General features: G+C 38.2%; 1 protein-coding gene across 3 annotated transcripts in view; it reads left to right on the forward strand.

The window, feature by feature from the left end:
* The window catches only part of VAV3 (vav guanine nucleotide exchange factor 3), a 283,108-nt gene that overhangs the window by 137,234 nt on the left and 127,530 nt on the right, over positions 1-18,344 (forward strand). For all 3 annotated transcript variants that reach the window (XM_090048785.1, XM_090048783.1, XM_090048784.1), the window contains 5 exons: positions 1,465-1,533; positions 4,183-4,269; positions 4,682-4,767; positions 5,165-5,297; positions 5,655-5,764. In XM_090048785.1, coding sequence (XP_089904911.1) covers positions 1,465-1,533; positions 4,183-4,269; positions 4,682-4,767; positions 5,165-5,297; positions 5,655-5,764 — 485 coding nt within the window. The remainder of the gene's footprint in view (positions 1-1,464; positions 1,534-4,182; positions 4,270-4,681; positions 4,768-5,164; positions 5,298-5,654; positions 5,765-18,344) is intronic.

An 18,344-nucleotide genomic window follows, 5' to 3' on the forward strand; every position in this document is an offset into this window, starting at 1 on the left:
GGCATTATAACACCAAATGGAAAAGGAAGAGAAGTCATTTTACATCTTTGCAAGTTCAGGGCCTCCACTAAAATTGCTAGAAAAGCATATAAGCATTTATTCTCTTGTTTTTCAGAAGCCTAGCAAGCTATTACATTAGTTAAAATGTATAATCTTAACACACAGTCAAGAATAAATAACTTATTTCCCTTTGGGATTTCTTTTTCTTTCTTCTTTTTTTTTTTTTTTTGCTTTTAAGTAGCCCATAATTTTCCAGGTTGCAAATGGCTTATGGATTTTTTAAAGCTAGGAAATGGGTAAAAAATATTCTTGAAATATTTTCATATTATTTAAAGATATGTCATTTGAATTCAGGTCTGTAAAATAGTATATAAATGCAACTAGTCTTGAGTATAATAAGGTAGTCACTAGTTTTATGTACTCCCACATTTTAGCTAAGATTTTATTGCCTAGTATATTCCTACTTGACCTTTGCAGACAAACTCAAGTTTTGGAATGTTGATTATCCACTTCATTGTTAGTAACATGAAAACCCAAAGCTGAAGTCAACACGACTTTCAGTAGTAACAAGCTTGTAGAGAGAGGTGCTGATTGGGAGAGTTTAAGTTGCCAAATAGAATGAGCTTTTAGGTTTATAAGAAAGTAGGGCTACGAGGCACCTCACAAAGTCACAGCAGCACACTCGAGGCAGGATCATCCCTGACTAAAAGCAAACTTGCCAAGCATCTGTCCAACTTGCTCATTTATTTTCACAACTTATTTAGGTAGCCTTAAATAGGTCTAGTTCTTTCTCTCTTTCCCCATAAGTCTTGTTTCCCAGGCCCTTAGTTATTTTTGTTGCTCTTTGCTGAACTCTTTTCGGCATGTCCACATCCTTCTAGAAGTGTGGGACCTAACACTGGACACAGTACTTCAGTTCTGAATATAGCAGAAGAATCACTTCCCTTGACTGGCAAGTGACACTCCTGTTGATACAACCCAATATACCAGTGGCTTTTTTTGTAACAAGAACACACTGTTGGCTCCTATTCAGCTTACGGTATACTGTAATCACCAGGTCTTTCTCTGCAGTATTGCAGCGTAGCCAAATTTTCAGTTACCCAAATAGAATTAGCTTGTAGCTAATTTCCCCATTCTATATTTGTGTATGAAATTATTCCATCCCAAATGCAGGACTTATTTTTAATAAGACTGTTTATCAATACATGTTCATATTTAGAACATATGGTGTTCATTGTTTTAAACACACATCACTTACCTAGCTGTGGTAGTGCTAGTTAGAATCTGTGGTGGGGTTAGGGAAATACAAGGAAAAATGAAAATGTTGGGGCCATGCTATTTATGTAAAGCAAATCACCAGGTTGTTAGGAGTGATCATGGTACAATAGACCTTTTATTTAAATGAGAAGTATATAAACTGATTAGCAGCTTGTGTGTGAAAAGCTGTTATATCCTGTCAATTAGGAGCTGGTGAAGCACACTACTGATCCAACTGAGAAAGCAAATCTAAAGCTAGCACTTGATGCAATGAAGGTAAGCATGTCACGGCAAGTACAAATATACTTCTTTGCCATCAGTTAAAATCATAAGCATCACTTCCAAGAAACACTAATATGATTTTAAGTTCATTACTTTTTTTCTTTTTTTTTCTTCTTGTTGAAGGAGGTCCCATTTTCAAAAAAGGCTAAACAAACACATATGTGTAATGAGCCACAAACTTTGAAATTAGATTAAAGCAAGGATACTGCTAATGGCTTTTTCTTAAGAGAATCTATATCAGGTTTGGCAACTGATTTGATACATTTTATATGGTATGGATAGACTTGCATGAGTTTCACTTACTTCTAATATATTAACTTTTACATAATGTTCCCTAGTTTTTAGCCATCTAACCAGATGAAAAAAATACATCTTTCACTTGTCAGGCTCCTTGTGCAAAGTTGAGTAAAACTTCCATTACTGTAGGTCATCTGAAATTTTGATCAGCAGTTTCCCAGTGAGATGAATGCAATTCTCTTCACCGCTTAGTTTCTTTTGACTTAGTTTTTATCTTTGTTGCCTTAGGCTAGAAGGCATGAATATTTTTTCTGTGGTCTGAGGACCATTATTGGACATGTTATTGCAAATGGCAAGTGCCTTATAAAATAGTGGTATCACTTTACATGTTTTTGTATCCCTCTGTATTATGCAATTTCCTCTGCATTTGGCTTTGCTCTTTTGATTCCTTTTCTTCAGTTGATGTACACAAAAGCTTACTGATAGTTTCAGTTTTTTTGCAAACTGAGCAGTATACCAGGTGATTGTTTCATTTAGCATGCATTTCATAAATATTATTTTCTCCTAAACATTCCAGTTTTTGCATCTATATAGAGCAGAAAAAGATAAGTGGAAAATGTACTAATGTACTTGATACACAGATATAAAGGAAGAGTGACACTGGTACTGTGAATAACAGTTTTCTAGATAGCAACATCAGAGGTGTAAGAGCTATATGCCAACCAGACATGCTGTTTTGTACAAGTCCTGGTAATTAGGTTGGCTATTCACACTTTGATCTAGCTTATCGTTTGTTGTTCAGATGCTGCTTCCCCCTAACTCTAGGTCCAGGATTTTGAAAACTTAGATATTTGGATCTGACAAGGGTTTCTGCCTCTACAGGAGGAAGAAAAACTTTATCTTGGTTGCATCCAATTACCCATGCTAAGGTAGCTTAAATAGGTATCAAGACTCAAGGCCACCCCCCATCTTCTGAAATGTTCTTTTAAGTTAGGGGAAATCTGGACAATTTATAGCCTAATCACTGGTTTCTGTAGGTGGAGATGATCTTTATTTTCTTCTTAACTTTTTAAGTTCAACTGATAGCAGCTGTTCTCCAGGTCTGGTTGACTTTGGCTTAGACCAAAAGCGTTGTTTCCTGGAAACAAATGCACAATATAGACTGAATTCCGTTAACTATAGCCTGTATAACTCATACCAGATGCTGAAAGTAAGTGATGTTGTGCCTAATAGGATTGGCTCTTCATATTGATTCATATTGCTCTAATGCCTGGAAACCAGACGGAAACCCAAATGAGACTTATGGCTTACTCTTCCGTCTTTCAACTCAATATGTAGACAGAGAGGGAAAAAAAACAACGCTGTTACTATATCATGGAGGTCTGCAGAAGACTAAAACAAGGTTAACAACAGTTAAATTTATATCTCTCACCAAGGTCTATGTCTTTAGATACAGAAGGTACTACCCAACAGATGTGTTTCCATATAAGCATGATAGAGGTTACTTCATGATATAAAGAAGCCAAGGGTCAAACTCAGAATGCACTGTTGAGAGGATAGCAGTAGTAGATTGACTGAAGTGACATTCTGTTTTGACCAGTTCTATTAACATATGTACTGCTATGGGCTACCACTAATATCCACTCAGTCTACTTTTTTGACAGAGATGCTTCTGCAAATTGTCCCTATTGCTAAAGCACATCTGAAACATTATTAAAGGCTCTAGTGAAACATGCACAATATATCTGTTGAAAAAAGTGACCTGCAGTGGGCAATAACAACCTTATCCTGTGGTTTCAGGTATGGTATCCCATTAAGGGTCCTATGGTTAGTGTGCTGTTCAATATTTTTTCTCACCCTACTACACAGACACAGAGAGCAAGAGCATGGACTGCTGGGCAATAATTTTTCTCTCTAATACACATGGACACATACAATAACCCTTCTCTGTATGTTGCTCATGAACCTGTTTTCTACTATGTATCATATATAGCCCTCACTCCCAAGACTGTAGTTCAGCTGTTAATCTCTGACATGGAAAGTTATCAGATGCTCTTAAAGATCAGGCTACATACAGTAAATTTTAAATTATATTCTTAAAATTCCAGAAACTTAGGTAAGTTCTACTTTGGTACTTCAGTTAGCTCTCATTGTTGCCACTGAATTTGGGCCTCTGAGTCAGATTTAAAGATTGCAAAAATTTGTAAGCATGATCAAAGGTGCACACAGCATTTTTTACTCATATCTTAAACTAGCATGTCAACAACCTCTCAACATTAAAGATAAATAATTTTTCTTAAAGGGCTTAATGTCCAGATAAGGCAAAATCAGGGTTATAAATGCATTTACTTAAAATAATATATTGACTTTTTTCTCTTATGGAAATATTTTCTCCCCCCTGTTTAGGACTTGGCTCAATATGTAAATGAAGTGAAGAGAGATAATGAAACCCTTCGTGAAATTAAACAGTTTCAGTTATCAATAGAGAATATGGTATGTTATATTTTTTGTTTACATCTTTTTTCACCATTGATTTAATTTACTGATATACAGTGCTCATTGCTGTTTTGTATAAGGCCAGAACCAATGGCAAAATTTAAGTATGCATATGTGTCATATCTTGGCTGCCTTGGTATATTTATTAATCTAAATAATAATAATACGTGCATATAGTGATGTCTTTTCCCTTGTCTCTGAGGCTGCAGACAGCTAACATTATGAAGTATCTTTGTGGGTAGTATCTTGGGAGAAAAAGGCATTTATTTATGCTTTATCTTTTCTTATTGGAGCATACTGACCAAGAGGTACAAGTTCGGTTTGAATTTTAGAAAGTCTGGGTTTTGTAGTATAATGGCTAAAATTTTGGCAAGTACTTGTTAAATAATGAATGTAATTTTGCTCTTAGAACCAGCCTCTGTTGCAGTATGGAAGACCACAAGGTGATGGAGAAATAAGGATAACTACACTAGACAAACGTACAAGGCAAGACAGGTAAGAAGATACGTTGGTTTGCTAAATACAGAACCGATGTTAGTTTTTAAAATTTATGCTGTGACATTTCTCTGTTTAAACCTGGGGTCAGTTCATAAATTCTTGGGCATACTTTTCATTTTACATGCATAGCATCTGTTTGCATTAATGTCAAGGAAGTAAATTTTCAAAGTGGTTCCTGGGAAGTTGGCCATTATATTAACATCCAGATCCCTGTGTACCTCTTTGAAGAGCACTTTAAATAATTCATGTGTTGTTACTCAGTAGTTTAATTGCTAACTTTCACAACCAGAAGTGCTCCATGCTTAGTTTTATAAGATAGTGTATCACTTTAAAAGGACTACTATATTACTTTACGATCAAGATTTTTAACCTTTTATGTATTATATTTTCATAGGCATATCTTCTTATTTGATCTAGCTGTTATTGTGTGCAAGCGACGAGGTGATAATTATGAAATGAAGGAAATAATAGATCTTCAGAAATATAAAATCACAAATAATCCCAGTACTGATAAAGAAAATAAAAAGGTAAATGATTATAATGTTATTTCAAGAAAAAAAAATGGAATGTCAAATCAGACTGAAATATATGAAATGCTGTACAAACTTACTTTTGAAATTTATATGTAATTTTCCCATCAGTATTTCAAAGCTGTAAAGTGCATGGTATACTGGGATTTAAAGTGGGTCACCATTAAAAGGCTCTGTTTTTTTTGTTTTGTTTTTGAGGTAAACAAAACACTTAAAGTAGTCATTACCAAACTGTACAAAAGTACTTAATAGTAATGACCTCTGTTTTTTCCATGTTACTGAATATCAAAATGCCACCTTTTTCTTGCTGAATTTTTAATTGCTAATCTGTGTACTTCTGCTCCTTTCATAAAGTGGTCTTATGGCTTCTACCTCATCCACTTACATGGGCAAAATGGACTTGAATTTTATTGCAAAACTAAAGATTTGAAGAAAAAGTGGTTGGAGCAATTTGAAATGGCACTGTAAGTATATTTTGCCTACTAAGTAATATGGATGTCCTTAGCCAGCATATAGTAATAATTAAATGCTACATACAGCATTGGTTTAATATGCATTTTAAATTACAGTAAATTTTATCGAGGTCAGTAAATTATTTTAAGAGTCTGAAGAAAAGAGCTAGAGCTACAAAGCAAAAAGAATATTTCCTTGAAATTCTCCCAGGAAAAGGAAGAGGGCACTCTAGGCTGTGTATTGTTTTACCTTAGCCACTATGATTGTTGTAGTACATTCTCAAACACCCAGGGAAAATATTAATTGTTTTAGCAATAAATATTTAACATAATGGTAATGGATTTTTTCATTTTTATCTTTGTAAATTGAAATACATTTTAGGAGAGATGGGGATATTGGCTTTTTTCCTAGTGGCTTTTAACTAATATATTGTTTAGCATTTGGGTCTGGTTACTTGGTTTATTAAGTTTGGTTTCAAAAGCTTGATTTCCTCTGTATATTTTTAACTAAAAAGCATGAATGTATTAGGCTTCTTAAAGTAATGTGTTCAGATTTAGCACTGCAGGTTTCATTAGTGTTATGTAGAGACAAGCTTTATTTTATTTCTGATAGTGGTTGGAAAAAACATGATTGTTGATGCTGATTAAATTTAAAAGACAGGAACAAAGGAATCAGATAGTTTAGAGATGGTTTAAGTTATATTAAAAATATGGTTGAGGTAATCCTAGCTATGATAAAATGGGATAAAACTAAATGTTTTGGATGTTATTTTTTGAGTTGATAAAGGATATCTGGGATGTTATAAGATAAACACCACTGAAACTTGTGTATGGTATCTCCTTTCAAGATTTTTGTTGGAATTTTTTCCTTTTGAATGAAACCCAAAGGTTTAAGTTGGATTGGCATAGAAAGCATTCAGGAGGGAAGGCCCTACTTGGTACAAACTTATACAACCCACCTGATGACTGTAGCAAATCCAGGAATGGCATGTGCTTTTGTGGGAGTTACACCTGGGAGTCATAGGTGAGGAATAGAGTGTCTTATCCATACATACATGAGAAACCAAGCACTTTGCCTTTTCATGTCCATGGCTATTTCTCCTTCTCACCTGCATATTTTCATATTAATAGTTCTTTATATTAAGAGGCTAATAAAAGTGTCCACATTAAAATGTGCCAGACATCCTACTTGATTAGGCTTATACATATAAATAATGACCACCTTATAAGAAAAAAATATACAAATAATTACTTAATTCAGGGAGCTAGCTATACTGGGAAACTTAGCTCTATGCTGCATCTCCATGTGCCTGGCCCTTCTCCTGATTTCTGCTTCACATCCTTGTTCCTCAAGTTCCCTTTTCTGTTACTTTTCCCCATTCCCCTTCTCTAGATTCTTCCCAGCCCTGTTAGACCTGATCACCAGCACCCCTTTGCTGTATTTCAGCCAGTAGCAGCAGAAGAAAATATTATTTGGAGGGGCTGAGGGCCGATACAGGACTGGCGCGCACTGGTGCTATACGTGGTGGCGAAGGCCCTGGGTGAGGTGCTGTGGCAGCAGGGCATGGCAGCGGTGCTGGGCACAGCGGCACAATGGCACTGTGTTTTTGCTGCTGTCATCAGTGGCTGCAAAATTAGTTTTGGGAGGGATAAGCTCCGTTTAGCCCTGGCCTTCTGCTGCCTATAGTTTCAGCTGAGAATTACACTGAATCCATTTTAACATGTAAGTGTATTCACTGGTGATGCGCTGGAGTGCTCTGGGGGGTACATGCCTCCTCCGATTTCTGTGCTGACAGTGGGATGCAGGCACTGGGCATGAGATTGGTGGCAGTTAGTCTGATCTCTCATGGCCCATCTTATAAACCTACACCATGGTTTAACATGTGTTTGGAGTCTGATCTAGAGTAGCACAGGACTGAAATGGTAGGTTCCTTCAGTTTAGGGTGGAATTGTATTTGAATAGTGATTCCCAAAGGGAGATTGACAGAAGCATGCCGTGAGATCCTGTTAAGGGTAAATGCTCTTGTCCCTTATTAGGCACCTTGCATCTGCTGCTCCTCTGGGCACTGCTGCTACTACTGCTGCTCCTTCCCCCACTCTGCTAACCCCTATGTTGCCACTGCCCCTCCTTTCTGCCTGCCCACACTCCCCCCACTTCCAGCAGCGTGCTGTACTGCAAATGGGCAGGCAGGTGAGCATACAGACGGAGTCACACTTCGCATCCCTTGTCCCCTCCATTCCTTCCGGGGCTAGCTGGAGGGGCCATGGGGGTGGTTACTGGCATGTGAGAGCCTTCAGGAGCATCCTTAGCAGTAAGGGCTGTCCTTGCTCCCTGAAGTAAAGACTAGAGGGAAGGGCAAGGATGCAGACAGTGGAAAGAGCAGAGCGCAGCAGGGTGAGTTCCTGTCCCTTCTGCCCTTCAGTGGCACCAGTTAAATTAGTGATTCTCAACTTTTTAAGCCTCAAGGCCCTTTTCCATATCTTCTTTGAATTTAGATTTATCTTGGTGATTTTTTGGGGTGCTGTGAAATTAAGAAAAGCATGCCACCAAATTTATCCAGAAAAAAAAGTGGTGCCCCAATATTAAAAATGTGGGAAATACTGAATTAGAAAAACTGAATTGTATCCTTGTAAGGTGGTATTCTTTGCTCTAGCCAGTGTTCCTGCTCCCTTATTTTGACCACCATTTAAACTGACCAGACTTAAAAAGAACTTGCAGGTTTTCATTTTGAAATCTGATTTTTTTTCTCCCTTCTCTTCTGTGGGTTTTGGCTTTATACTATATCATGAGCAGTAGTACACACCTAGGGTGAATCTCAGCGTTCCTACTCTGAGGAGTTACCTGAGCATGTACAGTGCTAATGATATTGTAAGTGCTGAAGCAAGGAGTTAGCCTTGGGGAATTAGCTCAACCGATTGTTTTTTTTTTCCAATGTTGTTTTGTTGGATTTCTGGTTTTCAGTATTCCTATTTCCTACCCTATAGTGGGTCTTTTAAAGTAGAGTTCCGAAAAGTGACTGATAAAATGACACCATTATTCAGGAGATCTGCTCTCTTTGCATATTTAGAGATATATACAGACAAAATATTTTTTACTACTTTTGATTTCTTTTAGTACTGCAAAATCAACACAGCTGAAAGAATGAACTGGGTTCTTGTTAATCAGACACAGCATTGCTTACTAATTTCAATCAGTTTATACTTGTGCAAATCCACTGCCCTCAGCACAGTAGCCTTAATAAAAATACAGCTGTACAAAAGATACTGTAAGGACCTAATTGAGGAGCAAATTCTTTACACCTATTTAAATTGAGAGTAAGTCCTGGTCTCTGTTTGAAGTGTTTTACTGGTGCAAGTACATTGGTTAATGAAATAGTTAACAATATAAGCTGTATAGTGGCCACAGTTGTACCCAATGCTGAAGTGCCTTTTAAAGTATGAAATGGGCTCCAGCTTGACTCTAAGAACCTAGTCTGAATTCACAGAACTGGAAGAAATTGAGTACATCTGATCTGGAAAGCATGAAGGAAAACAAGCATCTATGTCATTTTTCCACTGTCACTTTTCAGGTTGGAGATGCTTTTAAATTAAAAAATATTTAGCGGCACAAAAATGGGAAAATGTCCAGGCCTACTTCAGTGTAACATTGTAGTATGTGTTAAGTTGTCTCATGGTGTAAGTAACTTGGAGGCAATGGATTACTACTTAAAATAGAATTATTTTTATTCATATGACAGTTCTGCTTCTAGTGTTTGCATTTGCTGCTGTTCTGAGACTATTACTTTGCTTAGAAAAATGGCTCACTACAATGCATCTCAGCCTTTATTTCTAATAAGAATTATGTAAAAGTTTTTTTAATACAGAGCCTGTCCACATGCACTCTATCCTCAATGACAATGATAGACTGTAATACTGCTGCACTGAATTTGATGCTGTTGACCTATTCACACCAATCTCCAAAGCTGAGTCTGGCTCAGTTCCTCTTGATTCTAATGTATTGTATACAACTGCTTAAATTGGCAGTTAGTTTATGACACTGGGCTTCTTGGTGGCATTGCAAAAAAAGAAGAAATGAGACACTAGGATAGGACACTTAATATCACAGTTGTTCTCCTAAAGCTGGAACATTTGATAGAATAATATGCATGATGAGTTTTTTGAGGGGTTTCTAAGGATAACTGTCAAAGAACAGTGTGAGATGCTTTAACAGGAGCTTGCACATTATGAGGGGATTAGTTTTCACTTCCTGTATCTGCTTATCTCTCATTGATTTTTCATGGGAGTTTTGGATGCACAGGGGAGAATGATACTACACATTCAGTGACGTAGCTTCAGCAAAGCTGTGCTGTTTAAAACAATTATAATTAATCTGCTAATTCTGTATTTTGCCTTTCCAGCCATAATTGTAACATCAGAGTAGGTTGTATGGTTCTTTGTGCTTTACGACTCTATGCTGCTATGAGAAGTATTTAGTGTGCTGGGAATGCATTGTGGACACGCTCATGCATGCATGTTCAAACACAGCCAGACACACACGCGCACATTTATGGCACCCTTTTCTCTTTATGGCTACAAAAATTTTGCTTATATCTGATTCTTTTATTATTACTACTAGTAGGCATATGTCTTTCTCATGAGACAACAGAATTGTGTTGCGTGAGGTTATTACTTTTATTCTTATTTATATTTTTTTATTTATTAAGATCATAACAATAATTGAATGCATTTGCAAGGCAAGGATACCATAGTAATTTGTCCAGGTGTCACATTTTGTGTATCATGCAGAATTCCCGTCTTTACGCAGATTTATTTACATTCTTTGACCACCACAGTGTGTTGAACAGATGGCTTTATTGAGCTGTTCACAATGACATCTAGATGTTTTCCTTAAAAAGACTACACACTGGGATTTACACATTGAGGTTTTAACACAGAATCCCTCATTTGTAAATACAGCATGCCGTATCTTGTGTTCAACTTTATTTGCTCTTATGGGGTACATCCACAATCGCGCATGTGCTTCCAGCAGCTCAAATAGCAGCAGCACGGATTTGTGCCAGAGATTTGTGCTTCATCACACATGCCTGAACACGGACATTGGTGTGGGGCAAATTGTGCCACTTGAAACAAACTGACTGCCCAATTCCTCCTGGATCTTCCGGCAGGAGGAGCTGGAGGCTAGGGCCAGTACCTGTGCTGGCCCCAGCAGTATAAAAAGCTGCCCTGGCAAGCGGTTCAGGTTTTCTTGCCCTCAGGAGATTTTGAGGCCTGGCCAGTTGGTATCTGGGGGCACTAGCCCCTTGTACCAGCTGGACAGCTGAAGAGGCCCTAACCCAGAGCGGCCCCTGCATCCTTTGTCCCCCACGATATGCACCGCCCCCATCCCAAGCAGTCTCCCTCCCACGCACACGTCCTTGCTTACTGGAGACAAACCCTAGTTTGATCCATTGTTGCAGCCTTGCCCAGTCCTATTTGCCCCAACACGTTGAGGCAGCATGTTGGAGTAGCAGGGGGATGGAGGAGCCACAGAGACACTCTGGCCAGGTGCCAGAGCATCTCCTTGGAGGACCCAGCCTCTGGTGGCCTCTGGGTACACTCAGGAGCATACCCTGTGCTGCTTTTTTCTGGCATGTTTTTTTTTTTTTTTATACTGGGATTTCCCAGTATCAAATTTAGAGTCCGTGCTGCAAATATCAAAGAATATTTAAGTAACATTTGTACCAATATTTTCTTTGACTTGCTTTTTAATCAGACAAGCCAACATCCTACTTGCCTTCATCATCTGTAAGTGCATGGACCCATTTCACAGGTGGTAGAGCAACAGATGGTGGGCCTCTCTTTTTACCTTTAGTATTCATTGAAAAAGAGAAGACTACATGTTTATTTCCTCTTACTTTGGTATAGTTACTACAGCTGGAACAAGACTTCTGAAAATCTTATAAATTGTATCTGCAAGGATTATAAAATGTTCTTCACTGTGAGCATCAGATGCTGACTTTGAGGGCTTTATTTTAAAGATTGCAGAGGTTAAGGGGACTACTGTAAACCAGTAGTCTTCATGTGTAGTGTAAATGGGCCAAAATTATATTACATGCATCTTTAGCTTAATAACTGTTTAAAAGTGATGTTGTCTTACCAAATCTGCTTTATGCATTTATACAGCTTCATAGGATTGTGGTATCTTCTTCAGAATAAGTTTAAAACTGGATGTTGAGTTTTAGGAATAATCTGGGAATTCATCATGCTATCTTAAATCTCTCTTTTGGGCAGCATTTTTAAATAATTAAAAGCTGTCTGTCACATAGGAGTATCACAGGATATTACAGGATTTGAATGTTAACACTCCTGTATTACATTTTTGGGTTACTACAGTGTTTCGTAATAATTTGTGCCTAGTCAAAGACAATCTTATCTTTTATTTTTTGGGGAAAACTCATCATTAAAGAAAGATATCGGCTCTCATTCTCTGGCTCAGTGGTATCAGACCACTCTATGTGATTGAAAAGAAACAATCTTAAGACTCATTGATTCTTGAGCCCAATGGATATGTACATCACACTTTTCATAAGCTCAAACATTAATTTTAAAATAAGAAAATTGTATTACATGTGGATAGAGTCCTTTGTTCACTTAAATTTTTTAAGCTAGTGCTGGAGACATGATTTTCTTACCTATTATTGTATCTCTATTTCCCAAATTTGCTTTATGCTCTCTTACTAATGACTTACTGGTCAGATTCAGCTCAAATAGATCTGCTCCCTCAGATCCTGCATTAATAATGCATATGCATTAAAACTCCTTCTGAGAGAACATTTGAGCTCTGACATATTGAACATTGACATATTAAATTAAAGCTGTTGCTATCAATGCATTTTAAAAGCCTTATATACACATTGAATTTTCCAGCAAATAGATTGGAAAGGTATTTCCTTTTTAACAGACTAGATATAAATCCACATAGCTTACCAAAAGAAAACATATGCTTGCCTGTCTGGATTTCTTTAAGCTGTCTTGCCCACTTCCACTGGTTTGAAAAAGGAATTGTGTTTTATAGTTCCGTAGCTTTATGAATAACTGCTTGATATAGGTGTTACAGCTTCTGTTTTGTGAGTAGCATTTATTTGGATAAACAGGGATGATGGGGGATAGAGGAGACACCAAGGAAAGAGCAATCATTAATGTCTTCCCTAGTGGCAGAATTAAGGGAAGATTTGGAATGGATCAAATAAGACTCACGTGGAGGTCACATGTTGTGGAATGTGGAAGAGTTCATATTAATTTCATTGTCTGCTATACAGCCCTCTTCTGTCCCTTTAATCTCTTGGCTAAGACCTTGCAACTTCTATCCAGAGGGGATCACTGGCCTGATACCTTGCAGCTGATGACCTCAGTTGCAGTTGCACAGTGGCACTTCCTTCCCCTGGCCCTCAATCGTCTTGCAGATGCTGCCTATATTTGAAGGGCAGCAGTCTCTTGTCTTCAGAAAGTCTTAACTGCCTGAAGTATGGCTGCTGATGCTAGTCTTATCCTTTCAAAATACAGAAACAGATAGGGTTAATTGGAAAATTAGGTGTTGATAGCCAATAGTATTAACTCCTAGTAAATGTTAGTTTTTTCTTTTGTACTTTATTAAGGAAAATAGTTCAATCTGCAGAGTAGAAAGGGCTGCTAAACACCACATAATGTGATCCCCAAATTTCAAAGGAACAATAGTGTAAAGAAATAAGAAATGGGAGGAAAAATAAAACACCAGAAACAATGGTTACTGTAGTCAGTGTCTTTTGCATGTTTCCCTGAGAAGAGTGTTGACAGAAATTGCCTTTTTGAGAGTGGATTGACCTGGTAAGGGGGTGGAAGCTAAGTAAATTTAAATATTTTATTTCTGAAATCAGTAATAAGTCCTGTCTCAGTGAATAATGAATAACCACAACAGTTTATAGATGGGTAGAAGAATTTAATTTAAAGGCTGCTGAATCCTATTTGGTTTATCATGGTAATCTGAACAGCTGATAAAGGGCATGGTTATGTTATATTTATTATGTCCTATGAAACCAAAGAAGGTTTTAACTCAGTCAGTTAGGAGAAGCCATTAAAGGGATGTTCTTGAAAAAAGCAATTAACAAATAAATATTCAAGTAAAATAAAATCCCACTGCTTCTGTTTGCCAAAATTTTGTGTCTTCTTTCCACAAATGCATAGTCTAAACAATCTGGTGTTTAACAAGATAAGTTAAAAGCTTAAAATACAATAGCGTTTAGCTATCCCATTAAAGGTATTAAAAGACAAATTTAAATCTAATCTTTTGGCAGTACATTTGGCATCTTCATTGCAGCAAAAAAACTGCAGTCTGGGGATTTCATAATGTTGTAGAAGTGGTGCTAGACTAGAGCACCTCTGTGCCTTAAAGCTGTATTGCTGGTGCTTTTGTTGTATTTTGTGCATCCTTACACAGCACAATGAAATGCAGTGTAGAGAACCATGAGGTGGCTTGGGCACTGGAAGCAACATAATCAAATTTGAGTAATGAGTCCAGAATAAATTATATTGTCATTGCACCATGTAGACTTAACCTCAGATGTCTTGTTTCTGACATTTTTGGTTTGCTTGTAGAGGTGTCCTTTTGAAGAAACTGAGTGGGTTGTGTTGAATCTGTTGGTACCTTAGTTTTAGCAAGATTGATACTCAAACTTTTATGGAGTCTCAAGGAAGATAAGCCTCTTTCAGGGGCTTGGTCCTATTCAAGTATCAGCCCACTGTCACCTTTCATTTGTAGCATCTTTAATCCATGAATATGAAATGTACTAATGCATATACATCAAAGTTTGTAATTGCTTTTTATCTTTTTGGTGGGGAAATCTCATGAATCTTTAGAGCTGTAACGTCCTTGTTGAAATTCAGTCTCTTGTCCTCTTCCTTGAGGGTGTCCCTTTAGGTTTTAATAGGAGCTGAAATTTAGTTTTAGAGTATAAGCACTTTTCTCACCTATATCTTGGTTTGATTATATGATAAGGGAATGGGGCTTATTAATGATTTAAAGAATAACATGTTGGTTTTAGTTCCTTATAAAATTTTTCAGGCCTCAAAGTAGCCTTTTTAGAAATAAATGTCAAGGTACTGCTTTCCATGCATTGTCTCCCCTCAGTCCCCAGCTAGGTAGTGTTTGCTAAGGAAGCCAATTTCAAAAAGAATATTATTAGAATTCTTTTGTAGATTTAAACTAAGCTTTTTTTTTTTTTTGGTAAAAAAAAAAAAAGAACAAAAACAAAAAGAACCCACTTTCATGGCTGACTTAGCTCTGAAAATGCATCATAAATATTATTACCACTCTTTAGGGTATAGTTTGTAGCCATGCTAGTCTAAGGACATAGGCAGACAAGGTTCTTTGGATAAATATGATAATTTTTATTAAACGAACTCAAATAGTTGGAAAAATTCTTCTTTGCAAGCTTTTGGGTACAAATACCCTTTGTCAGGCTGAGGAAGCATCTGCAGTTGGTGTGTGCTCTTCCTGGCTGGAATGAATAGTAAAGAAGCCAGAGGGTGGTATGCATGTAAGAAAGCCAGTCAGTGAAGATGTTAATTGAGGAGTCTGGGTGAGAGACGAGTTGAGGGTGGGAGGGAAGGGGAATGAATGTAGCTGGTAAATAGTAGAGAGGTACCTGGGGAGTTGGATGTTAGGCAGGTTATAATGTGCCATAAATCCAATGTCTACATTTAGTCCAAATCTAAGAAGTTTTTAGAGTTTAGTAAGGGCATAAAGAAGTTTGTAATAACCTAAGAATTACTTAAGAGAGTTTATTAATAACCATTTACATTAATATTCAGGCTTATCCCCCTAAAGTTCTTGTTCACTTAAAATGTAAAGTTGCTGAGCCCAGGCCATCTCTAAACTAAATCAACTTAGGGTAATATTCATAACGTCATATTTGAGGCATATGAATAATTTAATAGATTTCATAGATTTCATAGACATCAGGGCTGGAAGGGACCTCGAGAGATCATCGAGTCCAGCCCACTGCCCAAAGGGCAGGAAGTCAGCTGGGATCATAGGATCCCAGCAAGATAAGCATCCAATTTACTCTTGAAGGTGTTCAATGTAGGTGCTTGAACCACCTCCACTGGCAGACTGTTCCAGACCTTGGGAGCTCGGACAGTAAAGAAATTCTTCCTTATGTCCAGCCTGAAACGGTCTTGCAGGAGTTTGTGACCGTTCGACCTCGTCATCCCTTGGGGTGCTCTGGTGAACAAACGTTCCCCCAGATCCTGGTGGTCACCCCTGATAAACTTATAGGTGGCCATGAGATCACCCCTGAGCCTGCGCTTTTCCAGGCTAAAGAGTCCCATGTCTCCCAGCCTATCATCGTAAGATCTGTTTTCCTGACCTCTGATCATGCGCATGGCTCTCCTCTGGACTCTCTCAAGCTTCTCCACATCCTTTTTGAATTGTGGAGCCCAAAACTGGACGCAGTACTCCAGCTGCGGCCTCACCAAGGCCGAGTACAAGGGGAGAATGACGTCCCCGGATTTGCTCGAGAAGCATCTATGGATGCAAGCCAGCGTTTTGGTCCCTTTATTAGCTGCAGCTAATAAATTAAAAATGTTAGGAGCTTTTTCTCACCTTTTTTGGCCAGCACTGCCTTTTCCTTTTCCATGGACTTTCTTCCTTCAGATATTAGATCGAGGCCTAAACCTCCAAGCTGCTGTTGTGCACTATAGCTTGCAGGTTCAGGACCTTACATTACCCTTACTGTGACTCCATTTATACCAGGATGTAAAATCTTCGATGTGCCAATTGTAAACTTCCTGATAAAATATCTTAGGCCTGCTTATTCAGGGTCCTGGGGTGTCAAATAGCCTCGGTCAGTCTCCCAGCCCCTAAGGCTGGGGCCACCTCTCCATGGAGTGCTTTCTTGTTGTTTCCCCACACACTGGAGTACATACAGTCTAATCATTTACACAGTTTATTATTTACAAAACAGTCAGCATATGAATGAGGTTAACAGCAAAACAGAACATCGATAATCTAATTGTCAAAGCCAGGTATCAATGAACTAAAAACACTTTATACCAATTGAATCAAAAACATCCTCAGTACAACTCCCCAGCTTAAATCTTGAGACTTAAGTGAATTTCAGCAGGAGCACACAGGGTTAACAAAAAACATCAGCTCTCCTTTACATTAGCAGCATAGTAAGGTTAACTGGTGCAGCTCCATGTGAGGTGCTGTCTGTTAGAGCCTGCACAGGGAAGAGCAGCTTTTCTCTGGTCCAGCTGTCTGTTGTATCTAAACTGTCCCCTCTCCAAAAACACCTTTCTCCAATTCCCAGACACAGCCCCTTGTGCTGAGTGATAACTGAAACAACCCTGGGTTTATCATGCACACAGCCCCAGACTGTTTTCTCAGTTAACTCTCCCCAGATCCTTCTCAGACCAACACCCTGCCCTCCTAGGCAAGTCTACTTTACCACCCTTTTCCCTCTACGCGAGTCCATCTGCCTCGGAGGAAAAAAGGATACCAGGCTGTTGGTCACTAATTGCAGCTTCTGTTCACAGGCAGGCTGCAGCTTTGTGGTCCTGAAGCTCCCTCCCTTCTATGAGCCTGGCTGTGTCTGGGGGCTAAGTTTCCTTCCCTCCCCTGCCTCCAGGAGCCAATCAAAAACACGCATATACTTTTGCAACACAACTGTGGCTAAAAAGTTTCCCACTCTGCCTTTGCAGGGATCTTTAGCTCTGCAGCTGTGTGTGTGTGTATATATATATATATGCATTTAATCATGTAATACATTTAGACTGACCACAAGTGAAAAGTAATCATCACACAATAAAAAAAAAAAATCACTTGTAAAAAGAACTATAAAGTTAGTGCTTGAAAATGTGTAACACCTTTTAGCTCGTTTCTATCCAGCTTTGATTTGAACATGTAGCAGGGCCCCGATGAGCTGTTGTAATGTTTGGCAAATTAGTCTCAGCCAGAGAATATTGAGGGCTACTATATTATAGAAAAGTATTGGAGTGTTTGGTTTGAAGTGCAGCATGGTTTCATCAAGTATAGACATGGCTGCCTTTAAATATACATTGCATATTAGCTAGCTCAAAGCAGATCTGTTCTTCATACCGGCCTTCATGTGCCTCTCTTAAGCAGGCTTAGCCTAAAACCACCATTTTTAAGGTGCCTTAAGGGCACATGTCTACATGTGTGCCCTTAATGTGCCTTAAACATGGTGATTTAAGGCTATGTGAACCTAAATTTGATACCTGTATAAAACAGGTATCAAATGTATGCATGAATAGCAAAGTTGCATTGGTGCATGTGTAGACGTGCTAATGTGTATTACCACGATGTGCGTCTATGGATACATACCACATTCATGCACATTAGTCCATGTGCATGTGAGCTAATGCAACTTAGTTATTCGTGCCTAAATTTAATACGCCTTAATGCACATTAGCACATTCATGTGTAAGCGTGTGCCTAAATTGCTCTAATGCGCCTTAAGTAAAGGCGCATTACGTTTAGGCATGTGGAAATACACGTGTAGACATGCCCAATGTGTATGGAAGGAAGATGGCAAGGGAGACTTACTAGCTTGAT

Source organism: Crocodylus siamensis, chromosome 5 (assembly GCF_052110815.1).
Source record: "Crocodylus siamensis isolate JL-2025a chromosome 5, ASM5211081v1, whole genome shotgun sequence".
Lineage (NCBI taxonomy): Eukaryota > Metazoa > Chordata > Crocodylia > Crocodylidae > Crocodylus > Crocodylus siamensis.